At 43.7% G+C, this 15038-nt stretch overlaps 1 protein-coding gene across 2 annotated transcripts; it reads left to right on the forward strand.

The window, feature by feature from the left end:
* Positions 1-1637: 1637 nt before the first annotated feature.
* Positions 1638-13578, forward strand: WFDC1 (WAP four-disulfide core domain 1). Of its 2 annotated transcripts, XM_009706040.1 has the most exons (7): positions 1638-2061; positions 8464-8659; positions 9253-9336; positions 11053-11193; positions 12417-12458; positions 12539-12613; positions 13530-13578. In XM_009706040.1, the coding sequence occupies exons 1-6, from the start codon at positions 1915-1917 to the stop codon at positions 12595-12597; spliced, it is 669 nt and encodes a 222-aa protein (XP_009704342.1). In that variant the 5' UTR covers positions 1638-1914; the 3' UTR covers positions 12598-12613; positions 13530-13578. The 2 variants fall into 2 exon arrangements, with proteins under 2 accessions (XP_009704342.1, XP_009704341.1); XM_009706039.1 differs by lacking the exon at positions 13530-13578 and having other exon boundaries at positions 12539-12597.
* Positions 13579-15038: the final 1460 nt, after the last annotated feature.

Below are 15038 nucleotides of genomic sequence, written 5' to 3' on the forward strand. Positions count from 1 at the left end.
TATACAAATGCAGATCAATATACAGTCATTGCACCTCCGTAGAGATCCTCTCTAAGACACTGGCCATGAGAGCTCCTTTGGGAGTCCGTGGACTCCATGCAGAGGCTCTGCAGGTCCCAGGAGGACCTTCTTAGATTGCTGCAGCTGTCAGGGAGGTGACCCTCCCCAGTTTAACTCTTCATTCTCTTTCCCCCACCCTTCTTTCTCTACTTTCCTCCCTTAATAGTAATCCCTGCTTGGCTTTTCTTACCAACTAAATTCCCTGGCATGAACAGAGCAGGTTTTGTTGCTAAGAAGCTTTCTACAATGGTAGAGATCTGGACAGGACTGTCGTAAGGCACAGTTACTGCTATAAACCCTGTAAACCCCTTATATCTAAATAAATCAAATATATTCCATTAAATATAGAGCTTTTAAAACCCACACCTCACTTGTTCTTCAGATTCCCATCACCATATTCTGGCAAGCTTGGAAATTAAATCCTTTGTCTATGACACATGCAGCTGTTGACACTTAGGCATGGATCAAAGTGACTTGCCACAGCTTTCAGGAGTAAGGAAGAACTGGAAGACTTTTGTGTTGGTCCACAGAGTCTAACACTCCTGTGCAGACCCATTTTACAGCAAATATAAAATAAACTCAATGCATCCAGCAAGCCTCTACTCTGCTCTGCCTAGGCTATAGAGCGGGGCTACAGTCAGGGTAAACTGAAGGCAAGCAGGGCTTAGTGCTCGTATCTCGACCAGCTTTGTGGTTCCATTTCTTCCATCATTCCACGTGGAGGCTGGACAAGCTTTTGGAGGAGAAATTCATGGAGGATCATAAAATAAACAGCCCCTGCATTTGGCCTAGGAAGCCTTGAACAACATTACTGAAGTCTGTGAAATTATATGCATGCATACGTATACATATGTATATGTGTATCTATACTCATGTATATGTAACAGTTGCCCTGTTCTTATACTTTTTCTTTGGCACCTGCCTCTGCCTCTGTCCCAGGCAGGACGCTGGGATGCTTTCAGCCTGATTTCATAAGTCCATTTTTGTCCTTCAGGCACTTGGGTGCCTGAATGTCCGTGTAGGTGTCTAATACCCCACGTCCAGTCTCTCTGTCTCTCCCATTGTCAGGCACAGCCTGACTCACATCCCCTTCCTTGCTTTCCATTTGGTCATGACATTTCTAAACCACTTTCCTTCCCTATTCCCCACCCATGCATGTGGATTTATTTTTCCCCAATGGCCACGTCTTCCTTTTCTTTGAAATCATTTGCAGAAAGCTAACGTCAACTTGGTTTAATTAAAGCGCCTGCATGTTTATCATGTCTTTAAATCACTTCCTTCAAGCAATCTTCATATGAAGTTATCACTTTGTCAAAACATGACCCAAAACCACCGCTCCGGGCGCAGTGGGAAGCACACAAAGGGAGAGCAGAGTAGCTTGGAAGGTTTGGGTGAGCTGTTTGCTAGAAGCTGCCGAGCCCACCCCTCCAAGACCTTTATTTCCCCCTGCGGCAGCTGTCATCTGATCCCACGCTTTGGCTTTGAATGGGGCTCTCTGAGGATGCCAGATGTTGGGAACAAAGGTCTAAAAATAATCTTTCCCAATAATCTTCCCATCTATCATTCAAGGAGAGCATGTGCTTTGTGTGAACATGGGAGGTGAGAACCTGATTGAACTTTGAGAAAAGAAGTTCAACAGCAGCTCAGCAGCTCCTGGCTTCTGCTTGTGGGCTCCTTTTTTTTTTTTTTTTTTTTTTCCCCTTTCCCTTCCCAGAAGCTGCGCAGGGAAAAGCGGCTCTCACCAGCGATCAGCCCTCGCTCTCCCTCCCTCCCCGGCTCCCTCCCTCCTTGCCAACGCTCTGAATCATCTGGATCCTGAAAGCCGGGCTCCTAATTTGATCTCTTCTTGGGAAAATGGATTCCAGGGTGCTGTCAGAGATGCATTTCTGTAAAAAGATCTTCACTGCAGCCTTGTGTGTCTTAGTTTTGCTGCCAGATTCGGGTTGTGCAAGGAATCTCTGGAAGCGTGCTCTACATCTGAAAATGACGGAGAAATATGATGTGAGTGAACTGCCGTGGGGTGATCTGGGGGGAGCTGGGTGTGCTCACCGTGAACGGGGAGTTTTCTTTATGTGTGTGTATATCTTTTAGAATGAGGAGTATTTGAATCTGCAGGCTGTCTCTTTTATAAAAGGGTTGCATTAAGTTTCCCAGGCTGTACTAAACTTTTGCCACCTAGCTGCTGCAATGGGAAACTTGCAAAGCACGCTTGGAACAGTGAGAAGACCTTGGTATCGCAGCCCTCACCGCTTTCCCTAGAAACTTCATAGGGCAGCAAGGGAAGCGTGAATGGAGAAAAGGGGAACGCAAAACCTACGTGTCTGGGGATAGAGTCAGTGAAAAGAAGATAATGTGATTTATTGCTTAGAGCAGGGAGGAGAGTCCCCCTCCCAGCAGCCCCACCGCCTTTTGGGGTAACTTTGGGTAAAGGTCTCCGACTCCTAGTGATCGTGTGTACTAGAGAGAAGGTGGCAATGCTTAGGGGTTTGTACATCGCTGGAGCACAGACACCTCCAGATCCACAGCGTCAGAGTAGCGTGCTGATCCCCGTAAAGGGCGTAAGGAGCCGATCAGAGAAATCCATTCTCACGGCTGTGCCTTGCCTGGCATGTTCACGGGGAGCAGAGCTCCCCTCTGCTGCCCACACCCTGGCAGCTGCTCCGTGGCACCGTCTGTCACTGCCCGCTTTTGGCAGACTTGGGTGGGGTACTGAGCGCGACCACCCTTTCCAGATTTGCAATGGTACTTAGAGCAGTAGTGCTCGAATTGAAACTGAAGCAGCGACAAGTTACTGTGAGCAGAGAAAACGGTGGTGCTGGGTCTTGTTCTGGGGTGTCGGGGTGAAAAGACTGTCAGAAATGGCCATGGAGGAAATCGTAAAAATAAAAGAAAAGGAAAATAATTTGATAGCTGGACTTTCAGGACCTGCTGTTTAGAAAGAAAAAAATTTGAATTTGAAATTTTGATTTACTCCATTGAAGTCCCCTTAGAAGCCAGCACTGACCCAAGGCTTCTGCCCCTTCAGTCACCTAGGTGGAAGCCCTGGCCAGTCTGTTTTCTCATGCTCAGGTCTGATTGCATCTTCCAGCCATTGCATGTGCATAAACAGCAACTTGGTGTCACATGGGGATTCCTCCACCTGTTTTCTGCAGCCACATATAAAAGCTTTTAATTTTAAAAAGATACATTTTTGCCCATGACATCTAGAGTGATGTTTGGGGACAGCTACATTTGGGTTGTGCGATTGCTGACTCAGAAGTGTGACACATGTCTTTTGCCCATGCTGAATGAACTGGAATACAGTGCTCTTGTCTCCTTCAAATTTTGCAGAAAACATTGTGCTGACACTTGAAAGGCACCCTGCTATTTTACAACAAGAAATTTTCTTCATTGTAGCCTCCCTTGGGACAGGGTATCATTTGGTTTGCACTTTCATTGGAAAATCGTGACGTGAAGAGCTGTGTTTCCTGCAAAATCACTCACTGGAAAGTGTATTTATTAGTACGTTCTTCTGTCATATTTCGATGTGAAGCTCAAATTCAATAGGAGCTATGAAGTAAGTGACCCCAAGAGATAGGACAGGAGTTTACATGTTGATCTTCAGATAATGTGCTCTGTAGAGACACAGAGCCTGCTCCCCTGAGGATATAACTGGTTTTTCTGGCAGCTGTGAATCCAGGTGCTACCGATCTGGCACGCTCAGCTAGAATTGCTCATATTAACAGAAACATCTTATCTAGGGAAAACAGAAAATGCTTTTCTTTTTCCTTCGCCTTGTAAGGAGGAAGGCACCCGCTCTCCATCCTCTTACCCACCAAGAGTCTGTTTTGGCAGCCCCCCTTGTTTCTCAGAGAGATGCTTTCTTTTCTACCAAATGCTTTATGTTCCCTACAGTTCGAAAATTAGAGGCTGTGGGCGGAACAGCTGATTTGTGAGTCACTTGGATAGAGGGATAACAGATGGAGATGCTTATGGCACCGTGGAGCCATACAGGAGATGGGCCATAGACATCCCTGAGGGACCCCCAGAAGGACACAGGCAAGGTCTGCAGGGGGAGGAAGCGGTGAGGGGTAGGGAGTTGACTGAGAGTTATGTTGTCTGAGTCCAAAAAATCTGAGTCAACAGTAGGAGGAATGCATCCACCAAACTGCTGGCCACAGAATGACGAGCAGGTGTTGCAATGAGGAGCTGGCTTGAGGTCTGGCCAGGAGTTTTTCATCGTGTCTGAGGAAGCGTGTTGGTTGGCAAGGAGGGGTCAAGTGGGAACGGCGAAGGGAGGAAGAGGAGAGGGAATGCAGTGAGAAGAAAAAACTGGCACTCACAGTGGGATGGAGGAGCTGGGTTTCCAGCTTTTAGCAAATCCACATTATTTTACAGCCAGAGGGACCCTTGTCAAGTTTAGTGATTTGCAGCTGGTGTTCTGCAGCCCCCACACAGTCTGTGGACTGTTCCCAAAGGGCAGACGGAGGGAGCTACCTGGGAGTGGGCTTCAATTCATGATCAAGACACCCACATGTCTATTGGGAAAACCTGGGGCAGTCTTCATTTTATTCCAGTGATGACTGCATCAAACATTTTAGAAAAAAATCCAGCCTTCTTTTAAAGATTTCCAGAAATGAAGAATTCCTCTCAGCTGCTGTAATGTTCTTCCAGCAATTTATTTACCCTCCAGCTAGCTGTCATAAATCAACACTGAGATATCCTCTTCATCTACCAGATCAGCACACCTCCCATGAGATTTCTGTCCCCCATATGCCTCAGAGTAACGTATGAGCAGAGCAGCCCTCAGCCTCCCCTTTGAAACCCGCATGCATGCATGTAAGTCTTGCACTGTATTCCCTGCTTTCCAATCCTCTAATCGCTATCGTGCATCTTCTTTGAGCCCACCCTACTTTTGCAACAATCTTCCAGTACTGCAGACACCAGAACCAAAATTACTAATCCACAGTCAATAGCAGGAGAATATTATTCCTATTGTTTTGGTCTTGTCCTTCAGATTATTTAACCCTCCTTCAGTCTGATATTTGCAACTTTGATCACCAATGATCTATGTTTTTCCAGGTCTTTGACAGAAAGATTGGAGGGCTCTAAACTCTTCCTGCCTGTGTATTGTTTCAGAGAAAAGGTGGTTTATGGCCAGTGCTTGGAAATACCTGCCAGGGCAGAACTGGTGACCAGAGACTGGGAATAAACCTCACACATCATCTTGGGGGTGGCCATGCAGAATATGAATTAGCAGAGAATTGTGCTTTGACAGAAGCCCAGGGTCCAGTTTTTCAGGCACAAATAATAGAACAGATCTGGGGTTTTTTGGAGGCAGACTGCGTCCCACAGTTACTGTTGAAAATACGGGTTGAGAGTGAGTGACTGCATTCAGGTTTTTCCTAGTCACCTTTACCGACTTCCACGGTTCCTCAGCTGAACTCTGAACTTTTCCCCTTACTTTGTTTCTGGCTATCTCTAAAAGGCAGGTATTGTCATTAAAATTATTTAATAAGTCTCCATGGCAAACAGCAATTTGCCTCCTGCCTTGAAAAATATTCTTAAAGGAAGAAATTTTGACTGTTGTCACAATCTGTAAAAATAATAAATCCAAGCTATGCTCAGAGGCAAACTGTGAATCCTGGCAGAGCTTTTAAAAAGACTTTGTAACTCATACTTGGAGACATCCTTAACCAGGTTATTTGGGGAATGAGGGAATCCTGTTTTCCACTGGGATTGTTTACACATACATAAACCAGTGGCAATGGTTTTACTAGATCAAATACGCACAATATTTTTTTGACCATGGGGTTTTGAAAGAAGGAGGTTCAGAGCAATAGGTGAACAGAGCAAATGGGCAGGGAGTTCATGAGGTACAAAGTTATTTGGTTAAAAATGGTATATTGTTCCCAAACAGAAATCTCATTCATTGAGCCAACTGTTCATTGCAATTTTGACTTCTTGGTTTCTGAATCATCTGTGAAGCAACTGCAGTAATTGTTTGGGGTTTGGGTGTTGGGGTTTTTTTCATGTATCTATTATTTGCCAGTATTATTTTGGTCACATTTCAGTCTGCGGCTGACATTTCAAATAATGGAATAGTAAACTGTGACCTTCCAGGATGAATGCTCCCTCCAACAAGGACACCTCTTAAATGTTTGGAACTGCATAGATTTACTGTTAAATGCTGTCTTGCATCCCAAAACTATACTTGGTCCAAGCATTTTTCTCTATTTAAAATCCAACAACAGCAAAAAAAGTTGAGCTTGCAATGTCTTCAATTGAAAAGCACATTATTTCAAAGATGGAGTGTTTTCAGCTTTTGAGGAATGGGATGATGTGATAGCTTACACCATGGTTTATACTTTAACATTGGAAACATCACCAAAATTAGGAAATATTTTTTCAAACCTATTTTGTGGCTCAAACAGCCTATCAATTCATGGGAAAACAACCTCACAGAAGGGTTTTTGAGCGCCTTCTTGTTCACTGAATGGAAACAACTAAGGAAAAAGCAGAAGAAAATTGTTTATTGATATTAGGAACAGGGCAGAAGGCTGTTTTTTGTGGAAATATTAGGAATTCTCTGTCTCACACACAAGCACACACATACACATTATTTAACCAGTTATAGATATAACCAGGGTATAAATTTTATTTAATGTACACCTTGTAACAGAAATTAAAACTTTTAATCATCCTGACTTTTCTCTATACTTCTACATTGACTGACACTCAATCGCTGTGCAACCAGGCAGCGTAGAAACTCTGCTGCTCTCCATTTTCCCCTAGCTATGGCTCAAAGTACGGAGGTCAGCTTCGGTATAAAAACCACCGCGTTATCAATACAATTCTACACTACGTACAATATGGAAGTAAAATTTCTCGCATCAATATGCATCGTGATTTCTTTTGACGTCCCTTGGGATTGCCTTCATTCTCTACATCACAAATTATCCCAAGGGAGTGAAGATAATACTGTTTTCACCGTTACGGATAATTGATTGCTGCTCGGTCACACATAGCAGCAGAGGCCATGTGGGCTGGCAGTCAGTCCCCTGGGCAATGGACCTCCTGGGGCCTCTCCTAGGACATTGTTTTGGACAGTACATGTGGGGACACGCTGTTTCGCAAAGGCACACATTCTCCACAGAAGCCGTTGGGAGGTTTCGACAAGGAGGATTTAGCAGCATGTAGATAAGGAGGGATATTAGTCTCACGTCAAATTTCTCCATAGCCTGATGGTGAAATTTCCAAGAGAGCCCCTTGGGGACAGTTACACCATGTTGTTTCTTAGAATAACAACGCAGTTGTTGGTCACTGATTTCATAACACAACAGTGATCATGCCAAGTATATATAGGACTCTTAAACTCAACAACCTGGTAGTGAGTGCATGGCAGCGCTCACTTCATACCCCTGGCTAGATGCTTTTAAAAGTGCAAATCCAGAATTTATCTTTTGATTTGGTTAAAGCTTATTAATGTTTGTTAATAAATCTGAGAACTGATTGCCCTTTCTGACTACTTTACGCTGCTCTGGGGAGCTGAGCTCAAGCCCAGAGACGAGTAGTTTAGCCATAGGTGAGAAAGGAGTGGGCTTGGGTGATTCACCTCTCTGCTGGAGGGAGTTGGCTTCTTGCTAAAATGCCTCCAGTGTGAATAATATCTGAATGCCGCCTTGTATAAAAAATGTTTCTGGTAAAAACCTGCGCCTGTTCATCCACTTTAAATCTCCCTTGTCCTTTCGGTGTGCAATGAGCAGCTGGGCTGGCTCCTTTCTGCTATAGTCAAACACAGGCTCATTTTCTTTGGGGTTAAACTGACATCACCCACACAGGTCTCACCCAGATCATCTCATGTTTTAGAAATGGTTTCTGATGTAGCATGCCAAGACCCCACAGTGGATAAGCTTGAAAGACTCCCCTATAAATTCTGGTCCAGACGAAGGTGATGAAGGTAGAAGGAGCCTGTTGAGGAGACAAGAGCTACCTGGGACATTAGTTCCAGGTCCCATTTGGGGATGTAACCACGAAATAATACAGTGTCATCATTTCCACTGCTTTACTTTCAAAGTGTATTGGTGGATGCCTGGAGTCTGTCTTTCTGTTTCCCAGAAGAGTATAAAAGACTTTAAAGGATTTTTTTTTTAATATCTTCATTGTCTTTACAGTAACCTTAATTATAAAATGTGTTCCATGCAATAACTTGGTGGTTTGGTGCTTCCACAGCAGTGTGCTAAGGTGATCATATAGCTCTCTCTTCAGTGTGCTGAGGACAGGGCTGGGGGAGCTGAACAGTTAATTCTTCTCTCTAATGAATACTTGAAAACCACTTTGAAAATCCTTCTTCTGTTTCAGCTGATGGGATGTTTGGTATTTACCTTATGCCAAACCTTTGTTTCCTTTTCTTTTCTTTGCAAGGATTATGAGTACCCTCTTCATTCTCACAGTTCCCACTACCAGAAGAACGACCGCTGTCCCCCACCGCCCCAGACTTTGCCTGACCAAGCCTGCGAGGTGCCCAGCTGCCGGTCGGATTCAGAGTGTGAAAGGCACAAGCGCTGCTGCTACAACGGGTGTATCTATGCCTGCCTGGAGTCCGTACAGCCACCGCCAGGTAGAGTGGGCCCGGTGATCAGTCTGGTAGAGAGAAGCATGCAGAAATGATGGTAGTCATCCCCATGTGCACTGGGTCTCGGGTAGAAGGCATGGTTTGAGTGTGAGTTGAGAATAAAGCTTCAGTTCCACACTTCTGATTTCTGGGATGATTGCTGAATTGAAAAATTATCTGAGGCCAGCTGGTGTAGCAAAATTTCCACCAGCAAAAATTGTAGAAATCACTTGAGGCCAGTTCTTTTCCTGGGATTATATGTTCGGGAAAAGAAGTAATCCCAATCTGAAGCAGTGCTCACAGAAGTGAGGCAGACATCTCATTTGCTCCATGCCATGGGAACGGAGGATGGAAAACAGCGGCTGCCATGGCCTTTATGACACCAGGTTTTTGTGGCCCTGGATAACATCCATGGCTCTCTTGCCACTGGGACAACAAGAGCATGAATATAAGTATCTTGCCGAAAACTCAAATCCATCCTTCAGGAGCCTGGCAGCCTTGTCACTAGCTGTTAGAGGAAATCTGTGACTTTTCCATAACTCTGTGCTCTATGGCTACTCCACCTTGACTCTGTGGTTTCTTGTTTCTGTCTTTCACAGTTTTAGACTGGTTGGTTCAGCCCAAACCCCGCTGGCTGGGAGGAAATGGGTGGCTTTTGGATGGCCCAGAGGAAGTCTTACAAGGTACAGTACATTTTGCTGTCTTCTCTGCAATATGGGTAATTATACAAAGGCGCTAAATAATATATTCATCATATACAGGGCTTGCCAGGGATGTCGGGATGCTGGGGCTGCTGGTATTCGTCTGGGGCTTCTGTAAGAATAATACTGTGTGGTGCTGGGGGCCAGTTTCTGGTGCAGTAAATCAGTTGCTTTTTATGGATATGGCTTATCCAGCAGAGCACCAGGAATGCTCCAGGGAACTGGATTTGTATCCATTCTTGAAATAAGTAGAAATACATTTATTTTTTAGAAAAAGGTTTTGTCAACATACACATATTTTCTGCCAGCTTCCTGATAGACAGTGGGTGGACTTGGATTAGGAGATCTTTTAATCCAGAGTGGCCTCATCACACAGATGCCTTGGGCTGGGGCTGGGGCTCTTGGGTCTGAAGGCTGCTTTGAACAAGAGCCCTGGCAAACTGCTGAGGGGTTGTGTAAAGATGACATGGAGCTGGGAGCATCTAAGCTTGGGGACTGCTAATGAGATTGGGCTTGTCAGGTTAATTCCATAGGGAAAGGTCTTTGAATTAAGTTTTTCCAATACCTGAAATTGAAACAAGGAGGGAGCGGGGAGGTGGGAAGAGAAGTTTTTTTTCCATGAGACATTTCCAGATGTATGTATGCCTGAAGTTCTTATTTTCTTCATGGAAAGGCTATTCCAGCTTTTGATCAGCTTTAGTCAGACACAGGTAGTGCCAATAAATTAGCCTCTTTGGTCTTACACAGATGGTATCAGACTCGCCGAACCTTGACTCTCATCTATTATGGAAACTCCTAGTTCTTCAAGAGAAAATTCTGCCTCCAGCTCCTTGGAGTTGCACTGCTAGAAATAAGATAAAATAGGTTCCTGCTCATCTGTCCTTGTCATGCTTATATTATTTGTTCTTATCTTAACACCTTCATCTCAGCTTGAGGGAGTAATTAGTGAAATAAGAACCATCAGTCACAGCATGAGAATTATAGCAGAGGTCCTTGAAATTAAAACCCTGGCAAATGAAAGGAGGGAGTGTCCCTGCATAGTCTGTACATTTAATGGACACAAACACTGCCTATAAGCCCTGCTTTACTTTCTTATTCTGCTCTGCACTTGCTGGATATCCAGGGTCAAGGTGGTTAAAGCCTCCATTCGTAACAGGAGCTGGTACTGCCTTACTCCATAGTGAGTCACACCTGAGGTTTAAATTCATCAGTAAGTTAATGGGTGTGGAGCAAAGAACAAAGCAGCAAACTGCCAGCTTCCTGGTCACATTTCCCGGATTCCTCACCCAGCCCAAAACACTGGCTGGAACAGACTTATGACTGCTTGGAGGGACCAGCTGTGTGGAGGGACCACCCATCTGTGCAAGCATGGTGGGCAGCAGTGGTCCATCTTCACTGCTCTCCAGCCCTTGTGCAGACCCCGCACAACAGGCTGTGGGGAGGGTGTCGGTACAGGTAATCGGGCTGACCTGCACTCCCCACATCAGGCTAGACACGTCAGTTTTTGTGTGAGGTGTGAACTGGATCACCTGCTCTGCCAGGCTTCTTTGGAGGTGTTAGCTCCTTGGTACCCTTGCACGGGAAGTCATCTGGGATGCTGTCTGGGAGGAGACACAGGAGAAGGTGGCCGTGTTGTCATATTTTGGTTACCTATAAGTGTTAAAGCCATTGTTTATGACCTGCAGTCTTCTTTTGCAGCTGAGGCCTGCAGTACCACTGAGGATGGAGATGAGCCTCTGCATTGCCCCACAGGCTATGAATGCCATATCATCAACCCGGGTAACACGGCTGAAGGAATCCCTAACAGGGGCCAGTGCATCAAGCTCCGTGGAAATCCAGGTGAACTGACTGGAAATCTCCCTTCCTTTCTTGTTCTGTCATGCAAACACCAGTAAGGGACGGTGCATTCCCACTGGCTTTGAAGGAGATCTGGTGGTACATCTGCTCTCATCGGCTTCCTGGGGTTTCTGGGCAGCCCAAGGCGCCAGGGCAGTGTGCGGCAGCAGGGCTGGGAGACAGGCCCTACTCTGCAGCAATCTCCAGTCTCTAACGCCCTCGATGTTGGCTGAGCTATGTGAAATACCCAAAGCAGGGGACACACTTCACATTTGTTCTGTATGCCAGTGTCCTCTAGGACTGTGTAAGCAGAGCAGGTAGTAACCTGCATGTGGTATCATTACTCAGCACAAAACCCAGAAATACTTACAAATTACTACACACTTAACTAAGAAATACAAATTTCAAAATCCAGTTTTGACTTCTGACTTTGCTTTCTGTATCCAAAACATTGTTCCCTTTATTCTGCTGACACGTTTGCCCAATAAAGGACCTTATATAGGCTAAGCTATTTTCCAGGAAAGCTCATAACATGTCTAGGTATGTGTGACTTCATTGAATAGTAGGATATGTATGTCTGCACTGGGTTACAAATCATCTCAGTGTAGAGACTCAAGACATCAGTTTTGCCATTTGGTCACTGTAAAAGCCAGGGGAAGTATCAAACCAGATCTCTGAACTGCTTGCGTAAAAAATGAAGATTTTTTTCAGGGCTTTTTGATCACCTCTTTTATACTTTCATAACTTTTTCTTTAATAACTTCTGTATTAACTAATGTAATGTATAGCTGTGTGGTTGTTAGACACAAGGTATTTCTAAGAGCTTAAATAATTATATAAAAGGTAAACAGAAAAACCTAGCTGGAACTTGAATTATATAAAACACTAATAGATGATCTGAAATTCTACCCAAATTTTCTTTCATTTGAGAAGGTCTGCGATTCCTTGACTCATAGCTACTGAAAAGAACATAACATGCTAGTGGCCAGCAGTTAACCACTCTCAGGGAAAGTGAGTTGTGTCCACATAGTTCAATAATCTAAACAGTTTTATAAGAGGTTTATAGCAGCTGACACTACTTCAGGTACAGAGATCTTTTATTTCCCTGTTTGTGAGGTTATTATTTCCATATCTATAATTTCTCTGTGCTGTACACAGAAGGCCAGAGCTTGACACAAAGAATGAAGGCTGACTGGATATGTTCTCATTACGTGCCTTCTTTTTCAGATGGACGCAACCTGAGGCATAAGTATTACAAGGAATATTTTGGTAAGCCGCTGGCATGAAGTGTTTGCTATTATTAAGCTTTATAGTTATTGCATTGCTTACAAAGAATTTGTTTTTTACAGGAAGCAATTCCAACAATGTGGTCGGCTATGTGAAAAACCAGCAGAAGCATTTAGGCTAATCAAAGGTGTGCCCAGGTAAGTGTCCTGTGAATAAAGGGAAAGCTGGGTGAAAACAGTTGGTGCTTAGTACGCAATTATTTAAAGAAATGGTTGTTTGAGGGTGAAATTACCTCTCATCAAAATGCCAGTATAAGGACAGCACTTAAAACTGTGTACAGGTGCATCCCTCAGGCTCCATGAAACACCTATGCTGGCAGATGCTGCTGTAAAAGTACCCCGAGAACCTGTGGCACTGGCGATTGAGCTCTGCAAACTGTCCATGGAGAAGTTAATGTCTTTCCCAACTCTAACTCTTCCCCTCCCACTTTTTATTCTAATTTCACAAGGTGCACCTGATATCTTTGAAGAACCTTTGCCTTGTGGGTGTTTAGAGGATTTTCAGGATGAAAAATAAATGCAAAACTTTGTGTGCCTTAAGACTTTAAACCTTCTCTTTAGCGCTTCTTCTAATGCAGGTATAACTGCTCCTGCAAGACAAATTAAAAAGCTCTTTATTCTGTACTGATTGCAATAAGAGGCAGTCTTGCAGATACTTAGGCACATGGGTGATTTTGTGGGGTAACTTTATGTGTGTGAACAGTTGCATTGAACCGTGTGACCCACTCATGTGTGTAAACGTACATGTATCTGGCCAGAGAGAAGCCAACTGAAAAAGCTCCAGTCGTTTTAACAGGCTTTGAATTAGGCAAGAATGAAAATATTTGTTATACCAAAAGTTCTATCTCAAGATGGTTTTCTCAACACTTAGCTTCACTTTAAAACTAACTTGAGCTTAACTGGCAGTTATGAAAACAAAGCAGCTCAGTGTGTCTTTTAGGTACCTACGTCAGGCTGATTTAAGATTACACAGCCACATAAGGACAAGTTCTGCGCAAACATCCCAGGGAGGATAAATATTTTAATTCCTCTTTTTTGTTTGATTTTCACCCAGCTGGACTGCTCTCTTAAGCAGCTGTGAAGGAATGCTTTGCCCAACAGTTTTCTCTTTTGGAAGAACTCTGGTCCTAAATCTGGTCCCCTAAATCTCCATGAGCATGTCTCCAGCATTACCCTGATCCCTGTCATCGGTGATAAAAAGACTTCGCTATTCAAGGAACAGGATGAGTCTCGATTTTAAGCCTATCAGGATTAGGAGAAATGTGATCCCCTGAAAGAAACCACACCATTTATGAGCTGCCTTTCTACCACTGAAATGCAAATACCTCCAAGCGGATCCCTGTAAGCCACAGTGCCATTATCAGGCTGCTGGAACACAGCCTGCCCTTTATGTGCATGTTATGTGACCGATTCAGATTTCACGACCATGAACATAACTCAGTATTACAAAAATGAAGTGACGTCAGAATTGTACCTAAATATCATATCTAAGTTGCATCAAAATAGGCAAGACTGTAAGACTAAAGGGGTTCTCTGGATCAAATCCAGTGCCTGCCTATCTCAAACAACTACTTTAAATAAGCCTTTTCATAAGCTTAAAGTTCAAAGAAACCTACAGGTTTCTTCTTTTCCTACTTATAACTAGGGTTCACCAGGTTTGACACCCAGTATACAAGCCTAAACCTGAAATCTTAAGAATCTGAGGAACTCTGAGCTGGGAGCAAAACAGGTTTTCTAAATTTTTTTTTTTAAAGTTACTTTCCTTTAGCTTTGCAGTCTGGTGAGCTGCAGATTGAGAGCTAATGATGGAATAGATTCCTTTCTACAGTATCTAAGCAGGCACACATGCGTGCCAGTCTTTTTAAGTTGTTGTTTTTAGCCAGCACAGTTAATACTCGCATAACATACATCTGCATTTTTGTACCTGCAAAACCTCAGCAAGAGGGCTGAAGTCTGGATTATGTGTTGCACATATTAGAAAAGCAAAAGCCAGATAAATTTTTGTGATTAAAAGTATTACCTGGCAGATGGGCCACTGCCCTTTAGAAGTCCTGTACCTTTATGTTAACTTCCATAAATCCTTAAGGTCAAGTTATTTGTATTTGGGTCTTACAGCTTCTTTTAACTGTTTAGCATTATAAAATGGAAAACACATTTTCTATGAATGTTTTCCTTTTCTGTGGCAGTCCTAAAGGGACAGTTGCATTTCATTTTCACAAATCTGCCAGCATTGCTAGGTAAAAGAAGCCGTCTTCGCTCCCTTGTTTAGTACATGTCCTTATCTGCATGCATAAAATGAACATTTCAATATGCAGAGTAGTAGCAGTGTATATAAATACCCAATTCACAAGTACAAGTGCCTGCTTCCACCCACAAACTAAGGGATTTTTCTTCCACTCACCAAATGGTTTAAGCTGAAGCTAAGATACCTATAAAACACTTGATACCTTGCATATGACATTTGCAGCTGGAGAGATGAAAGATGCCAAACTGCTCTTCTGTTTCCTATCATAAACAGGCACACTCCTTGATGATTTACAGAGCAAAGGAACAGATGAAGGGC

Source organism: Cariama cristata, unplaced genomic scaffold, assembly GCF_000690535.1.
Source record: "Cariama cristata isolate BGI_N322 unplaced genomic scaffold, ASM69053v1 scaffold7328, whole genome shotgun sequence".
Lineage (NCBI taxonomy): Eukaryota > Metazoa > Chordata > Aves > Cariamiformes > Cariamidae > Cariama > Cariama cristata.